This window comes from Artemia sp. Qi Xiang Cuo, chromosome 2 (assembly GCF_049724085.1).
Source record: "Artemia sp. Qi Xiang Cuo chromosome 2, ASM4972408v1, whole genome shotgun sequence".
NCBI lineage: Eukaryota > Metazoa > Arthropoda > Branchiopoda > Anostraca > Artemiidae > Artemia > Artemia sp. Qi Xiang Cuo.
Window position 1 is genome coordinate 44,725,603 of NC_142795.1, and position 18,992 is coordinate 44,744,594.

The 18,992-nt window shown below is 35.2% G+C and overlaps 1 protein-coding gene across 1 annotated transcript in view; it reads left to right on the plus strand.

Annotated features, from left to right (window-relative positions):
- Positions 1 to 6,350, plus strand: part of LOC148955269 (uncharacterized) — a 31,359-nt gene extending 25,009 nt beyond the window's left edge. The window contains exon 2 of the mRNA XM_089101293.1: positions 1,879 to 6,350. Coding sequence (XP_088957419.1) covers positions 1,879 to 3,809 — 1,931 coding nt within the window. The 3' untranslated portion in view covers positions 3,810 to 6,350. The remainder of the gene's footprint in view (positions 1 to 1,878) is intronic.
- The last annotated feature ends 12,642 nt before the right edge of the window (positions 6,351 to 18,992 follow it).

Genomic DNA, 18,992 nt, shown 5'->3' on the forward strand with positions numbered 1-18,992 from the left:
TTCGAAACTTGCTGAAATTTATTTACGAACGTTTTTATTAGTAATAAATATACGTAACTTACGAATTAACTTACGTAACGAACTTCTATATTCATATATTTTTAATACGTATATTAGGGGGTTTGCCCCCTAGTCAATACCTTGCTCTTTAAGCTAAATTTCGAATTTTGTTCCAATTCTTTAAAAATGACCCCTTAATCACAAAGGCCGTTAATTAGAATAAATAGCTCTTATGAAAGTACTAAAAAATCTTTGCCTTAAAGAGCGAGGCATTGAGTAGAAGGTGAACCCAATCATATAGCTAATATTTTTTGGTTCGTTTTAAGTTTTGATGTTGCTCCTTACTATCAGTTGAAAAACTTGTTTTTTTATATTTAATTTTTTTTTAAATAATGATGGGAAATCCGGCGCCCCCTTCATAGCAATGTCCCTTCCCCCATGAAAACTTCCTTCCATATAACCTCCCATATAACCCCCGACCCACCCCCACCCCCCACTACCAGAAAAATTTCCCCTGAAAACGTCTGTATTCTTCCCAATAACCAATACTATATGTTAACATGTGGTAAAGTTCATAACTTTCAACCCTCCCCCTGGGGGCTTCGAGGGATTAAGTCATCCTAAAATACATAGTTATAATATTTTCGAACATGCTGAACAAAATGGCTATCTCAAAATTTTGATCGGGTGACTTTGGGAAAAAAATGAGCGTGTGAGGGGGCCTAGTTGCCCTCCATTTTTTTGGTCACTTAAAAAGGGCACTAGAAGGTTTAATTTGCGTTCCAATGAGCCCTCACACAATATTCTAGGACCACTGGGTCGATACGATTACCCCTGGGAAAAAAAAAAAAAAAACACGCATCCGTGATCTTTCTTCTGGAAAAAAATGCAAAATTCCACATTTGTGCACATAGGTGCTTGAAACCTGTAGAGCAGGATTCTCTGGTATGCTGAATATGATGGTGTGACTTTCATTAAGGTTATATAACTTTTAGGGGGTCTTTCTGTCTTTTTTTCGAAAATCAGCCAAATTTTCTCAGCCGCGTAACTCTTGATGGGTAAGATTAAACTTGATGAAACTTATGTATTCGAAATCACAATTAAAATCTGATTCTTTTGACGTATCTATTGGTATAAAAATTTCGTTTTTTAGAGTTTCGGTTACCATTGAGCCGGGTCGCTCCTTACTTACAGTTCGTTACCACGAACTGTTTGAAAAAAATGGAATTAGTGAAAATCAATGATAATACTGACAGAGAAAGTTACAGAAAGTTAGTCTGTCCCCAAATCTAATAAAATTTACTACCCCCAATAATTTTGCCTCGCGACTCCCTGCATAGAGCTAGTATGTTACCGACTTAATATACGATTTTCATACCTTTCTTTGTCCCCTAGTTTGATGATAATGCTCAGACTAACGTCATCCGACATAACGTTATCATCTTCGTCAACAAGGACGTGTTCTGTTGGTTTCTATGTAGAATGCCTCCTGTTTCATAAGGATAACCGCCTTAAACTTTTTCTAAAACGTAGGTAATCGAAAACTACACTTTCTCCATCGCTTTCAAGAAGAAAGCAGTCAAATTTTGGATTTAGAATTTGTTCTTATTTAGTGATTTTTTCTCAACATGTCAGGGATTCTTTCTTGGACCTTGTAGCAACCCTGTAAGTGTGTGTTTTGGGGTTTTTCATATTAAATTTGTGTTAACAACCTGCATTTTGTGTGTAAAATAAATATCATATAAATAACGTTATTCTAGATAAAGAAATAGTCCAATTACTTCCATAACCACAAAAACAATTACTGTTTCTGTCTCTTATAACCAAAATAATGAATTTGTTTCCTCGCAATACTCAAGGTTTCTATTTTCCTTTCAGGTCGATCTACTTACAATTTCTGCCCCAATGGAGAACGAATACCTATATTTCCTTCGCTGGAAATACTAAGTTTGTCGTATGATTTAACGAGAGCCAATCCACTTCTTGGGTCGCAAGACCCTGGCTTTGGTCGTCCAATTTTTGACACTCGTCGAACTGTTGATTTTATGCCATCAAAAGACTGCCAATTTGTTGTTCCACCTGGTTTTATTATTGAAAACGCTATTAGTAAATGTGGTCCTGATGTTTCTTCATTTACTGTGACCTCGATTGAACAATACGAAAACTTTTTGTCCAACAGCGTACATGTGACGAGAGAAAACGAGATATTTTCAGCGAAATTTAAAACAAGTGAAGATTACGGAGAGGTTCAAGGGGATATAACGCAAGGGCGCCTGCTAGCATTTACTGAGCAAAGGTGCATAACTTACACAACACAAACGGAGTTCCCTCCGATGAATGAACTCTTTCTAAACAAGCTTAGAATGTTGGAGCGTGGTGATGATGAAGATTTAATTGAGTTTTTTGAATATTACGGAACACATTATATATCTTCAGCTGTACTTGGAACAAAACAAAGCTATAAATTTACGTTGAAAAATGAGACAGGGGAGTATCTAATGTCGAAAATTGAAGCCAGTTTAAGTGAACAGGCAACAACTGCCGGTCTGTATCATCTAGCCCGCGCAAATTTATCAGTCTATCTCTCAACCCCAAGTGAAGAAATGGCTGAAGAATTTTTACAAGCCGTAAATTCCGTAGCGTACCCCCATAGTATCCTAAATGGTCCTAAATGGATTGAACAGGCTTTTACAAAACCCGGCCTAGTTGAAATGCAAGTTACACCAATTGAAGATTTAGTACCGAAAATACCTGGCCTTAATACAGCTGCTATATTGAAAAAATTAAAACGCGGGTATGCTTTATTATGCAGTCGACTAACAAGTGAGGGGTTTACTGCTACGTGCGGTGTTATACAAGAAGACGAAGATGATTTAGTTCATGATCCTCCTTTTAATGACAGCTATGGAATAACACTACCTAGTATTGCTCTCGGCCAGGATTCATTATCAGTTAAAGCTTCCTGGGCTCGTTGTTTGGCTCTTTGTCGTGCCGATAGACATTGTTATGCAGCAACTTCGTGCCGTTATTCGACAAGAAGAAAAGTGTGCGACACTGACTCTTGCTGGTTACATAGAAAGAGTGTATTTTACCCTTCATATAACGTTGCTTCCGCCTTGGCCACGTACGTACCGAATAGGCAAGACATTGGACCTTTAGTTCTCAATGGTCTAGAATTAACTGGTAAGCCCCTTGAAGAGCCTAGAAATGTCCCCACAGAAGAAAACTGTCTCAAATACTGCTTAGAAACTAAGAACTGTGCTGTCGTCAGTGTCATCCAGCTAACTCAAAAACCTTTATTTATGTGTCGTATGTTCAACAGTGGTTCGGTTTTTGGACAGAAAATACTGCCAGAGGCAAAAACAGTGTTCCTTAATAGCGTTTTAAGTTCATGCATTCTTTCGAGTGCCGAGTGTACCGACAACGCAGAATGTAAATCTAACATGTGCCAGTGTAAGAAAGGCTTTAAAAGGATTGGATTAGAATGTGTTTCGGTGTTGGAACCTAAAAAAAATTCCCTGTCACATGGCAATGAAATTCTTAAACATTTTAAAAAAGAGCGTGCGAAGGCAACAACTACCACAACTGAAATACCGCATTCTGCGGAAGACTATAGTGATGAGAATTATGATAAAATTTCCCTGAAAAAGAAGCATCTTGACACTCCCTCTAAAGTGACCACTGAAGAACCAGTCACAGAGCCAGAAAACGAAGAATTTGGTGCTCCGGCCTATCCTTGGCAATTCGGTCCAAGGCTTAGCTCGAAACTTGCTGGGAGGTTTTCCAATAAGTTGAAGAAAAAGATTTGAAAGATACTCAATCAGATACTGAACCAATCCCCAGTGATCACAAGCTATGGTTGGTCAGGTCCAACTTTATAGAATTCTTAATCTCTTGTTCACAGAAAGTATTTCCAAATACTTACATTGATTGTTATATTTGCGATGAAGCAAATAATCAATGTTTTTCTAGTAACTTGTGGTTGGTGTAAAAACTGCTGTTTAATTTCCAAATATTGGATTTATAGTTCTGACTTCTGCAAAGTTAATTGTTACCTATCAGACCGTTCGTTACTTTATTTCCACAGATGGCAATGCAATTGATTTATACTATCTATTTTTCACAATCCTCGTTTACGTGTTTTCTGTGTATAATTTGGATAGTGTTTTTTACCGCTCGCCAGACGACTTCAAGTTATCAATCGTTAAGGACAAGCCGAAAGGAATATATTGTTCAGTAATTAATTTACCTTTGCTTTATTGAATGTCTTAGTTGTCTGAAATACTAATTTAAAATAATTTAGTGTTCTTTAAACACTACCGATTTTGGACATGGCACCATTTTAAAGTCGAGGTTTAAATTTCGATCCGATACATGTCCAGTCTTATAATCTGGTTGAATTTTATTCTGTTTTTGGAACGCTTTTAGTGTGTATTTTGTGCACTTAATTGGTTTGACCAGATGCAATTTAACGATATTAGCCATAAAGGGAAACATACCATTTTCATAAGGAAGAAAACCGAATGTAGCTTATTATATCCAAGTGTTTATATCAGCTATAGAACGAAATCTGCTCAGTTTCAGTATATGCATCAGCAATATCACTTCCAATTAGTCCGCGGAAAATTGTTAAATTGCTAAGAAAAATGTTATTTAAAAAAGTTAAACTATCTAACAAATAGTTTTCTATGGACATAATTTTAGAAAACGAGCATGATGTAATCATTCTGCAGGCCAGTATCCAAGAGAAGGGGGTGGGGTCCTCATAAGTTCCTTTTAAGATTCTACGATATTTACAAAGTGGTCAATTGTTTACAGTTAATTATCATTTAACTGTTACTTTTAGGAATACCATGACCCCCCCTCCCTCGTCTTTCTCTCTCATTTGGAATATAGGCAGTCAAGGGGAAAAAAATACCATATATATTCATGCCCATAGACCTTCCCTTGGGCATCGTACAGGAAAACAGAGACCATGTCTCAACTTTTGTTTTACTCATAGATGGGCATAGAATACAAATATTTTGTTTTAAGAAACAATTTTCGAAATCCACTTGATAGAGTATAAAGGCGTATTTTGCACTGCTAATACGTGCTGGCGAGATTAAGCGAGACGTATATACTGTAAATTCATTAGCCTTTGCTTTTATTGAATGTCTTGATTGTCTTAGGTACCAAATTAAAACAATTTAGTGCTCTTAAAACTGAACCGAGTTTGGAAGTGCAACCGTTTTAGAGCTAAACGTTGACTTTCACTCCCATATATTGTGCTATAATCTGATTTGATTTTTATCGTGACGTACGACATCTTTTAACGTCTAGCTTGCGCATTTTATTGTTTTTTCCTGAACAGTAACTGAATGTCACAAACAGTATTAGTCAGTTAGGCCTACTGTCGTTTAAAAGTCAGAAAATTGCATTGACTTTGTAAAAGCTGTGTCTTCATTATGGCTTTTTCAGGCGAAGTCGCCTGTACTGTTTTACTTTTCTGGTAGCTCCCACCTTTTTAAGGCTCAAAAGGCAAATCAAGTGCAATCAGATTGACATTTTTTTCAGAAAAAGTCGAATACGGTGTACAAAACTGCTGTTTTTACTCGGCCGACTTAGCATGAAAACCCATAATGGGGACGGGTCGTAACTGCGCAAAAACACCTGTAAAGCACAACTTGTAGTGTTACAATATATTCAAAACATGAACATTTTGAACTATAATTCAAAACAGAAGCGTACCCAATATAATCCCAAATGGAGAAAAATTGCTCACCAGGCGACGATAAATCATGTCGTGACTCCGGGGCCTAGCTTCAAACTATTTGTCAGTCCAAAAAGTAATGAAATGAAAGAAGTATGAGCACTTGAGCTACTTCGTGTATACTAGAGCACTGTTTTGGAACTATTAAATTGTCTAATTATATAACTACGTGAACAAGCACAAAATGGCATAGTATAGAAATCTGGGTTTAAAATAATTATATATTTTCTTGAAATCAAATAATAAGAAACAAAATTTACTGTAGACTTACTAATACTCGATACATTATGGCTTACAAAAATTTAAAAAAAAAAGCTAGTTCAAGCTACCATCTTAACAATTCCAAGAAACAGTTCCATAAACTTTTTGTAAATTTATAGTTCTCGCACATCCCTAGAGAACACGATGTTGAAGAATATGTATCACACCTATTTTAGTGAGGGAGGAAAAAAATGGAATCTTAGAAGATTTCTTAGTACCTGATCTCGTATTGCTAATTGTAACTCATGCGTTAATGTTATTAATTTAGAGCAATAACTTAAACATTGTTTCCTGTTTATGTGTAAGATGTGTATGCGAACAAAATAAACCTTTTTTAGAAAAGATTTTGCTGTCCATTTTATTTTATTTTTTTAAAAAGAAATACAACGTCTGTCCCCAAGTGTCGTTAACAGGATCGGGATTTCATCGGACTAAGTGACAAACTTACAATGACAAACTTCTTTTTTCTTTTTTTGTCTGATATTTGTTCTCGTTTTATTTTTGCTTTTCCGATCCTTGTTTAATCAAATTAAGATAAACAGTTGTTTCTAATGAAAGTACAGAGCAACATTAAAACTTAAAACGAACAAAAACTACAACGTATTTAGGGGAGCTGTTTATTTGACCTATTGTTTGTTACATTAATGACTTTATCTAATTTGGAAATTGATTTGAAAGTTGTATGTTGATTGTTTAATATATATATATATATATATATATATATATATATATATATATATATATATATATATATATATATATATATATATATATATATATATATATATATATATATATATATATATATATATATTTATATATATATATATATATATATATATATATATATATATATATATATATATATATATATATATATAGCCTATATATATATATGGAAAATCTGTAATGCTCTGAACATTCATCCGAATTATAAAAAAAATATGAGAGTTTTCTAATTTTGTAGATAGTGCCTTAACGTGTTTCATATATGCTGAATTTCATTGCACAATTTCGATGACGATCGCACCCTTTTTATGAGTGCCTTGGCCCTCTCTCTAAAGTTGTGCAATACCTTTTGCGCTAATAGCCTTATGCTAAACGAGGTACTTTAAAATTACAAAATATTCCAGATATAGAATCGGTATAAACAATGGATTAGAACCGCACTTTACACACAGTTTGTTACTGTGGGCTGTTTTGAATCAAGGCTGTATTTTATACGAAGGAGGGCTATTACTTCCTCCTCAACCTTTTTTTTTATAGATTCAAATATATATTCGTTAAAAAAATGCTTCAATCCCTGAAAATAAATCCCAATAAACATTTCTGAAGATCAGGGTCTGAAATACCAAAATTAACAATGGGTCATCATTTCCACAGTTTTAAAGAAGAATTCCTTGGACGAATCTTTTGTATATGGATTTCTCGCTGGACGCCAGTAGAAGAGGTGGGGGGGGGGGTTAATCTTCCTGAGAAATAAGAATATAATTAAAAATGTATATAAATAGGAAAAATGACGAATATCACCATTAAAACCTCGGTGAAAACAAGAATCTTGGTAGCACTTATCCCCACCCGCCACCCGTAAATTTCATGGCAGGGCTTGCTATGCCGACGCCTTTCCTTCCTCTCTTCCTTTGTTTTGATGGGCAGTTGAATATAATCTCTTTATGTTATATATTATCTGCAATATTGTTGCAGTAAGTTGCAATATTGTTACTATTGTTGCAATGATTGTTTGCAATAAGAAGGACTTTATCATTTCCAGCACCAACGTCGCAGATGTAGTCGAAAAGTATTCCCAGGGATCAAGGAGGATGAAAAATAATTTCTACATCTCCTACCCCCAACATCCTATATAAAATTCACTAAGTTTAATGTTATCCATCAAAAGATACAAGCCTCGGCAAATTTGCCTGATTTTCAAAGTCAAGAAATCAAACAGTTCGTGGTAACGAACTGTCCGTAAGGAGCGATTCGGCTCAATAGTAACCGAAACTGTAAAAAACGGAATTTTGATACCAATAGATACATAAAAAAATCAGATTTTAATGCTGATTTCAAATATATAAGTTTCATCAAGTTTAGTCCTACCCATCAAAATTTGCGCACCTGAGAAAATTTGCCTGATTTTCAAAAAAAGGTAAACACCCCCTAAAAGTTATAGAACCTTAATGAAAATCACACCATCAGATTCAGTGTATCAGAAAACCCTACTGTAGAGGTTTAAAGCTCCTATCTGCAAAAACGTGGATTTCTTTTTTTTTTGTTTTGCCAGAAGAAAGATCACGGTTGTGTGTTTATTTGTTTTTTTTGTTTTCTCAGGGGTGATCGTGTCGACCCTGTGGTCCTAGAATATCGTGGGAGTGCTCATTCGAACGGAAATTAAAAGTTCTAGTGCCCGTTTTAAGTGACCAAAGAAATGAAGGGCAAATAGGCCCCCTCCCATGCTCGTTTTTTTTCCTAAAGTCACCCGATTAAAATTTTGAGATAGCCATTTAGTTCAGTATGGTCGAAAACATAATAACTATGTCTTTTAGGATAACGTAATCCCCCAAAGATCCCGGGAGGAGGGCAGAAAGTTATGAACTTTACCCAATGTTTACACATAGTATTGGTTATTGGGAAGTATATAGACGTTTTCAGGGGGGATTTTTTCTGGTAGTGGGGGGGATCGGGGTTATGTGGGAGGATCTCTCCATGGAGGAAGTTTTCATGGAGAAGGGACATTGCTATGAAGGGGCGCCGGATTTCCCAGCACTATTTAAAAAACGATCAAAAATAAAATAAAAAAAGTTTTTCAACTGAAAGTAAGGAGCAACATCAAAACTTAAAGCGAACAGGAATTATTACGTGTATGATTGGGTTCACCCCCTAGTCAATATCTCGAAATCTCTTTAATCCAAAGATTTTTTAGTACTTTCATAAGAGCTATTTATTTATACGTACTAAAAATATATGAATATAGAAGTTCTATATGTATGTTGGTTCGTAAGTTACGTATATTTATTACTAATAAAAACGTTCGTAAATAAAATTAAACAACTTTCGAGAAAGCCATTTAACCAAATAAAAATAAAATCAATATGCAAATTTTGTTTTAATTACTCATGTACGGTGAGCCAAAATCAAAACCTGTATTAATTCAAAAACGTTCAAAAATGAAATAAAAAAATAAGTTTTTTTAACTGACAGTAAGGAGCGACATTGAAACTTAAAACGAACAGAAATTATTCCGTATATGAAAGGGGCTGTCCCCTCCTCAACGTCTCGCTCTTTACGCTAAAGTTTGACTCTTTCTCAAAACTCTATTTTTTTAAACAATTAAAAACTTTAGTGTAAAGAGCGAGACATTGAGGAGGACAGCCCCTTTCATAAACGGAATAATTTCTGTTCGTTTTAAGTTTTAATGTCACTCCTTACTTTCAGTTAAAAAAAACTAGTTTTTTTTATTTAATCTTAATAAAAATCACACCATCAGATTAAGCATACCATAGAATCATACAGTAGAGGTTTTAAGGTCCTATCTGCTAAAATGTGGAATCTTTGATTTTTTTTTTCCAAATGAAAGATCCCGAAACACGAAGGCGTGTTCATTTTTTTTAATTTTTTTTACCGGGGTGATCGTGCCACACCAATGGTCCTAGAGGATTGAGAGAAAGCTCGTTCATATCGAAATTAAAAGTGCTAGAGCCCTTTTTAAGCGACCAAAAAGATTGGAGGTCAACTAACAACCCTCACACGCCCCCTTTCCCCCAAAGTCATTAGATGAAAATTTTGAAACAGCGATTTTGTTCATCATCGTTGAAAGTTCCAATAACTATGTCTTCTGGGCTGACAAGACCCCCCCCCCCGAACTGTAAGTTAAGACATTTGTCCATTGTTTACGTATAGTATTTGTCATTTGGATGTATATAGTTTTTTTGTGGGTGGGGGTAGGGGGGGGGATAGGGAGAGGGTTTTATGTGTGTTTGTGTGGGGGGGATTCCGAAGGGTGAGTTGCATGTGGAGAGGGAAGTTTCCAGGGATGAATTTTCCGGGGAAATTTTACATAGGGGGAATTTGCCGGAATTCCTACATGAAATTCTTTTTATTTGTTTTACTCATTGGCGACTCAATTTTACACGTGTAGATGTTCCGGGGAAATTTTTAGTTGGGTCGGAAATGTTTGGGGGATTTTCCCGTGTGCCGGAGGGTTATGAGAATTTCCCGCGGGAGAAATTTTCCATGTATGGGGAGATTTCCAGCATGATCTTTTAATGATCAGAAATTAAATAAATAACAAGTCTTTTTCAAAAAAAATAATTTCGAAAAACCCGGGGATTTACGTTTAGGTATTTTCAGTGGAGTATTTTTTGTGGGGTGGGTGGTGGTGGAGGGGCTTAGGAATTTCGTATGAAGGATTGAGACGGATTTATTTGCATTATTTGAAAAACGATCAGAGACTGAATTTAAAAAAAAAAGTTTTTCAACTGAAAGTAAGGAGCAACATTAAAACTTTAAACGAAAGGAAATTATTTCGTATGTGAGGGGGCTGCCCCCTCCTCAATACCTCGCTCTTTAAGCCAAAGTTTGACTTTGACGTAAGAAACTTTAGCCTGAAGAGCAAGGTATTGAGGAGGGGGAAGCCCCCGTCAAATACGAAATAATCTCTGTTTGTTTTAATTTTCAATGTTGCTCCTTACTTACAGTAAAAAAACTTTTTTTAATTTAACCATTAGAAGGAATTGATACTAGTATAGTTAAATACATCGTCAAGGCAAACGTTGGAACGTTCCAGAGCTGGCAAATCATGGTTCAAATTTATTGGATTAGATAAAAAAATATCTTTCGAGCCGACTCCCCTTACGAGGCAGCGTCCAGGGTATGCTGCCTTCCTTGCCCCCTTCCTCAAAATCCGTCTCTGTAGATCTTTAAAATTGAAATGATCAACCCTTAGAAAAATTGATGTAGGATGCTTTTTAAATACTTATAAATATGACGTTGCTTTCATTTGAAAAAGCTGGTTTTGACTAGAATCATGAATAAACTGGACTAAAATGTAATTTTGTCTAACAAACTAGCTCTGTTTTCTTCTTCAAACAGTTCGTGGTAACGAACTAACAGAATCTTGATTACAATGGATATCAAACAGTTCGTGGTAACGAACTGTAAGTAAAGATTGATGCGGCTCAATAATAACCAAAACTCTAAAAAAAAAGAGTCTTGATAACAATAGATAAATCAAAAGAATTGAATTTTGATGTTTATTCAAAATATATAAAATTCATCAAATGTAATGTTACCCTTCAGAACTTTTGAGTCTGAGAATTATTCGCCCAATTTTGGAAAAAGCGGAGAAATACCCCCAAAACATTAAGTCAGCTTAATGAAAATCACAACGTCAGATTCAGCATATCAGAGAACGAAGAAGCAAGATCAAGACCACGGAGAGATTGTTTTTTTTTCCAGGGGTGAGCGTGTCTGGCTGCAAGCTAGGAACTTTGCCCATTGTTTTTATACAGTATTGTCTATTGGAAAATGTACAGATACTTTTAGGGGGATTTTACGTCGAAAGGGGGGGGGGTGTTACGCCTGAGGATCTTTCCGTCGATCTTTCTGTTTTTCTTGGGGAAGGGAATTTTCCATGTATGGGGAGCGGAAGTTCCCGACATTAGTTAAAAAACGATCAGAGATTAAATTTAAAAAAAAAATAAGTGGTTTCAACTGAAAGTAAGGAACAACATTATAACTTAGAACGAACAGAAATTATTACGTGTATGAGGAGGGATTGCCTCCTCCTCAATACCTTGCTCTTTGTATTAAAGTTTTTTTTATAACTTTTTAAAAAGCTTATTATTCTTATTAAACGACCCATGTGTTTCAGGAGTCATTCTTAAATAATTGGAACAAAAAGTCAAACTTTAGCGTAGAGAGCGAGGTATTGAGGGGGGGAGTTAACCCCCCTCATATACGTAATATTTTTTGATCGTTTTAATTTTTAATGTTGCTCCAGTTGAAACTTACTTTCTTACTTTAAGCTGAAAAAACTTGTTTTTTTTTTTATTTGATAGCATAAGGACCTATAATTAGGCTATATTAGGTCTGACCACAAATTTTCTGAAAAAAATGTTGTTCCCAGGGAGTCCAACTTCTCTGGTTTTAGTCCCCAGGGACTACTAAAGTCGAGAATAGTCGAGAAATTCCAAGATAATTCACTAACATTGAATTGAAATTGAAGGTCAGAATATAATGAAAACATGTATAAATCCAACATGTTCGATATAAAGAACACCCGAGAAAGTTTTTTAATTGAGGCCCCAAAGTATGCGTGTGATTTGTACGCCTTGTGAAGTTAGAAAATTTCCTTCTAATATTTCATTAGAAGTTTCAAAAAGTTCAATACTTCAAGCTTTTTACTAATCTAGAATGGTAACTATCTTCAGAAATGGAAGCTTGAGAAAATTAGAAAAGTCCCACCCTCCAAAAAAAGAAAGTGCATGATGGAATGCAAAAATGTCTACTTAAAGTTTATTTGGACCGAATGGGGTTCATTAACCCGTGCCCAGCCAGGCAAGTGAACTGAAATTTCATTGAGAACGAAGAGCAAATTCGACAAAGCATCAGATAAAAGGCGCATTGTATGAACAAAACATTGTATGAACAAAACATATTAACAGGGTGACACTGATGTGCATGTTCCTGTTCAAAAATTGCAACATTGAAAACATTGAAAAACATTGAGCAACATTGAAAAACTTGCAGTTCGTGAGGAGTTTTTTTTTCACAAATCTGACATGAATTAAAGTCGTACAACTCAAAGGACTTGGATACTCCCTCATGTCTTTACTATCCATGTTCCAACCAAGAATACATGGTTCTACTCCAGGTGGCTAGACTATTCATAATGTCAATATCACCCACTCGAAATCAAGTTTATAAAGGCCGCTGCACATACGCTCAACTTAACACCTTGAAAAAATCTGAAGTGCTGACATAGATAAGCCATATTCCGGAAACCAGATTGTACATCTCTATGAAACATCCTTTGTTTTGACAGAGAAGATAGAGTAATACATTCATATGAGGATTAGCTGGAACACTAAGTCCCGAGACAAGCTGAAACAGGATTAGAGTCATCAGAAATCCTGGACATAACAGCTGTGTTGCGTCTATTGTTGGAAATAATTTTTTTTTGTCATGTTTTCCGATTGGAATATTAAAAAAATAAAGAAAAAGAATGATGAAAGCTAATTCGAAACGCATAAATTATGAATGTATCTGTTCATCAGGTGCCAATGAAATAATTTATCTCAGAACGGGCTCTCATTTTTCTTGGGTTGGGAGGGGCAATAGCAAGGGGAGTCAACCAACCATTAGATCAGTAGCTTTGTTGGCTCGGCTCTCGGCCTAAACGTTTTCCTTCGGCACCTTATGTGTGTCTTTGTGATTGGATCTAGTCATGATTATACTCCGTTCTTTGAGTCACAAGGATGTTTTGTGGCCCCTTAAGCTCCCCCCTCCTTCACCCTATCTCAATGGGCGTTTTAGCAATAGTTTCGGTATTTTTTAACACAGGAACTTGTTTTTGCTGAAGACGTGGGGGAAAATTTAATTTGTGTTTTTCTAATAAAACGAACGCAGATTGTATCTCAGAAAAAATAATTTAATATTTAAGATCTATAATTAACACATAATAAACCATATACCATTAAAAAAAAGTTATTAGAGATAAGTATTTTAAGAGCTTAAAACCAAGGTTCGCTTAAGAAAATGTACAGGGACACATTCAAACTTAAAATGCACTGAAATAAAGTTACTTAAGAAGTCAAACTTACAACGAATAAAGATTATTCATAAATGAATAAAACGGAACTAAAACAACATTCAATCGAAAACATACAAAAATTACCAAAAAAAATTACCACTGCCCCCTCAAAACCCTTAAAGGATAGAGTATTATTTTTGCCTTACTTTTTCGTTTCTCGTTTAATCGCTGAAAAAGTGAGTGCTGCTCAAAGCAATAACTTTAATCACCATGTTCTTCCTTTTAAATTCTTTCCTGTTAAATTCATAGAAAGGAATTGGCATAACGATGCGTCAATTCAGAATATTACTGGATCAAACTAAACAGACTACTTAAAAAATTGCCAATATGTTTAAAAGTCCTTCTTAGACGTAAATTCTTCATCTTTTTCTTTTTATTTTTCCATTTTTGAATGAGATAGAATAAAAAAAAAATACTGAAAAAAGTGGCTGTTGGAAACAGCAAAACTAAATTGAAACTCACAAATGTATTAATTCTAAGAATTTTTTTTTTGTTTCTTTTCTGAAAGCTTGATAATGTGCACAGCGATGAATGTGCAACTGTAGGCCATTTTAGTATCTTAAACTGGAAGGTTATTTTAACAATTTTTGGGTAGTTCGGTAAAGGCTGACTATATTAGTATTTTCACTTAATATTATAGTGACTCTCTTCTTGTCAAAATTCAAAATGGGAGAAATTATCATTTTGCTGAGGTGCAAATCTCTTTTGCTCCTTAAAAACAAAATTGGGAACTTTAGCATACGTAACCAGCCCTCTCCCACTGTTCTATGTCAACTGGGTCGATATGATGAGTCGTGGAAAAACTAAAACACGCACCAATGACCATTTTTCTAAAAAAAAAAAAAGAAAAAAGAAAAAAAAAGATCAGAACTTCCACATTTATGAAGATAGTTGACTGACCAGATTTGAGGAGAGGTCTTTACGCTAATGCTTTGCTGAAAGCATTTAGAAATACGTATGGGTAATTTGTAATTATTGATCTACCGATTGCCTTTAAAACATATAAACCGAAAACATGTTTTAAAATGTTTGAAACTTCTATCTTATTACGTTTACCATACGGACTGTTGATTGAGCATCTGGTCTTAAGACATCGGGGAGTAAAAATTCCGAATTTCACCTTAATTAGTGACGGTCGAGCAGGAGGACATCGCCCCTCATACATAAAATAGCGTATGTTCGTTTCAAGCTTCAATGTCATTCTTTTCTTTGACTTGATTTTTTTTTTCTGGTCTGTTCATTCAGCAAAGATCATATTAAGAATTCTTCTAAACCAAATCAGAGCCACAACAAACCATGTTATAAGTGACCATCCGGCTGGTTTCAGCCCTTGACAGTGAATACTTGCAACTGCGACCACTTGTGACTCTGACTGCAACTACTTGTGACTGCGACTTCAACTATTTGTTACTGCGACCCCTTGCGACTCTGACTACTTTCGACTGTAAAGACTTACGACTACTTATGACCACTGGCGGATCCAAGACGGCCGGGGGTCCCCGGACCCCTCCAAGATATTTTTTCCTGGTGCCCTCATTCCTTGTTTTTTTTCCGTTTTTCACTCTATTTTTAAATAAATTTGTAAATTTGGTCAATTATTGGCATCCTTGTTATATTGAACCCCTAAGATTTTGCTTATTGGCACTCTTGTCACATTGGACCTTCCAAGATTTTGACCTAGATCCACCCCTGCGTATGACTGCGACTACTTGCGACTAAATCTGCGACTACTTACGAATGTGACTGCAACTACTTATGACAGCGACTACTTCTGACTGTGATTGTGGCCTCTCCTGACTACGAGAACTTGCGACTGTGACTACTTGACACTGGGACTGCAACTACTTGTAACTGCAGCTGCGACTAGGCTACTTGTGACTTCGACTGCTACTACTTGCAACTGGGACTACTTATGACTGCGACTATCTGCTATTGCGACTAATTTTGACTGCAACTACTTTCGACTGTGACTACTACTAATATGACTGCGATTGCTATTGCTACTTCTACTACTACGACTAATATTACTGCCACAACTATTACTATTTCTACTATTACTGCTACTACTACAAATGTTGAACTAAATCAAAATTGTTTAAGTGTATCTGGGTTGTCAAAATGGAATAGATGCTGTTCCTCAGGGACAGATAAGGTTGTCAAAAGAGCGTATCGAAGATATCTTAGGAACTGTAAGGGAATCAAGTTGAAACTTTCAGGGGATGCTGAGAGGGATGGTCTATAAACATTTCACTTAACTCAACATTCTAAAATCATGGGGTCAGAATGGTTTCAGCCATGCAGAAGCCCAAAGATTATGCAAATTTCCAATCCATTACTTGAATAATATTCCACATACCCAATAACCAACAGTTCTATGGTACAACTATTATTAAAACTTGCTGTAAAATATTGTCCAAAATATGAATAGCAGGTCGAAATCTTGATTTTTAAAGAGAAAAACTCAACTTAAAGTTTTACAAATATACCTTCTGTTAATCAGTACAAAAAACTAGGCGAATTAAAAACAAACCAAAATTAATCAGACAAAATTTTTTCCACAAAAGAAGCTTTCCAAACAAAAGTAAAGAGGTATATTAAGCCTTAAAAAAAGTAGAGAAAAATTCAAACAGTAATTCAGTTGTAAAATAAGCATAAATCACAATAAACAAGTGAATCTCAAAATGAACAGAAATTGCTATAAATAATCAAGTCAGACGTAAAACGAACAGAAACTACCACAGAAAGGATTAGAGCTAATGCCCCCTATGCCTACTAAAGAACAGAGTTTCATTTGCGCTTTACTAAAAGCAAAATGCATTTTAAACGTTTTTCGTTTTATGATGTTAATAAATGAAAAATTACGGAGACTTTCAGGAATGACTATCAATATATATCAAACTGTCAATCTACATTTCATTAGTTGCTTTTAGTAATCTTGGCTATTATGGCGAGTTTGTTCTTGTTTTATTGATGTTTTGACTAATAAAAACACACAATTCGAAATAAAACAAAAATTCAGTGAAGCTTAAATGACTCTCTGGTCCTTAGAAGGCGTAAGGGTTATTAGCCCTAATCCTTTTTTTTGTTTGTTTCAAGCTTGACTGGAAAATTCATTGTAATTTTTGCTGGTTTAAAGTGATTTATATTTGTTTTACGATTGAACTGATATTTGAATTTATTTCTGCTCGCCTTAGGTTTAATGTAGCTCTTTCTTTTCTTTGAAAAACGTGTTTTGTGGAAAATATTTTGGCCAATCAATTTCTGTTCGTTTTTATGTCACCTAGTTTTTTTTATTGGTTAATGAAAGGTATATCTGTAAAGTTCTATTTGGTTTTCCTTCTTAAGAATCAAAATTTTGGCCTGCTATTTATACTTTGGGGAAAATTTTACAACAAATATTAAGAGTAGTTGAAGACTACTAGCCAACCTTGGATAGATGCGTACGCGGTATATTATTCAAATAAATGGATTGAATATATGCATAATCGTTGGGCTCCTATAGGGCTGAATCCATTCTGACAACCATCATTTTACAATCTTCAGTATAGACAACTATTAAATGACCACTCCCTTCAACATGCTCTGGAAGTGACTAATACTCAACGTGATTACTATATCCTGTAATCCTTTTTTTTATATTGAAGTTTAATATCTTCATAACAGTGCATCAAAAATGAAAATAATTCCTGGAAAAAGAGGTTCCCTTCAAATATTTTTTTCTGGAGGAAAGAGAAGTCTAAAATATATACTAATCCTTGATCATGGTGGCAGTTGCAGCTGTAACCTTATCATGAGCGGCAGTAAGTAAAGTGCAAACAGCAAGGTTTGGGGAAAAGTGTTTTCAAGAAATGTTTATGTCACAATTCTGATTCAGTAAATAACAGATTGTTGCCGTAGGTTGTATACTTATAGCCTTTTAGTAGAGACACAATTTATGTAATTCATAAAAGGGAGGTGAACAAAACTATGAGGGTTACGCTACAATAAGAGCCTTTTGGGTCTTAGTTGAATTTGAAGTTGTAGTTGAATTAGAGTTAAAGTTGAATTTGTCGTATTTAAAAACTCACGGTTGTGGGTTTTGACAACATAAGCCAATAATTAGTGGAAATTGGATCTTTTTTTCTAGCACTTGGATGTCTCTTTTTTTAAATGGTAGGAATTGGATCTTTCAAAAGTAGCACTTAGCAAAGTAGCAAAGTAGCTCTCTTTTGAAAAGAAAGTAGATCCTTTTTTGTATGGGATTAATATTCAATTGATTGAATTTGAAGTTTTAGAAGGAGCCATTTAATAGCAAATCTCGACTTCTGAAAACCATCGTGACAAATAATCTGATTGCGGCAAGTGACAGTGCCCTTGTGGGCAAAATTTATCATTTCATCAATTGTTGTAGTATCCGACAGTCCATTAGAAAACAACCTTACAGGCAGATCTTCAGCTACTCAACTCTTTTACTTGGAGAGAAATTATGGTTTCCTAATAGAAGAGCAAATTTCAAATTGAGATTTGGAAAAATTGTAGTTGCAAAAAATTGCCGTGCAATTCTGAGCGAGGAAAAGCTGCGGTTACGGTTTTCAGTTTGAAATTGAATTTTTGCAGCAGAAAAAAGTGTCATAGCCCTGAGACGTCATTTTTCATCATTCAATTTGTCTTATTCAAAAACTATAATGTGTGGATATTCAGACCTCCAAGCCTGAAACTACTGAAAATTGTATTTTGCCAGCCCAAGCACCTGAATGTTGATACTGCTTTTTTTTTTTTTTTTTTGGATATTTGCTGTTTATCGACGCGTTTTTCTCCGTGGACGACTGAACATTAGATATAATATCACAACTGAAGTCATTCGAGAGCTTCTTTAAGGGAAAAAAACATCAGCTTTGAAGTGACTGCGACGACTTGAACTGCGACTGTCATTACTTGCGATTGTGATTGCAACTACTTGCAAATACGACTACTTGTGACGACATATACTTGTGACTGTGACTACTTACGACTGCAACTACATGCAAATGTGACTACTTGCGACCGTATCTGTGACTACTCAAGACTTCCACTGATGTGACTACGACTGCAAATACTTGCGACTGCAACTATTTAAGACTGTGACTGTTTGTGACTGCGACTACTTTCGATTGCAACTGGGACTACTTGTGACTGTGACTACCGTTGCTG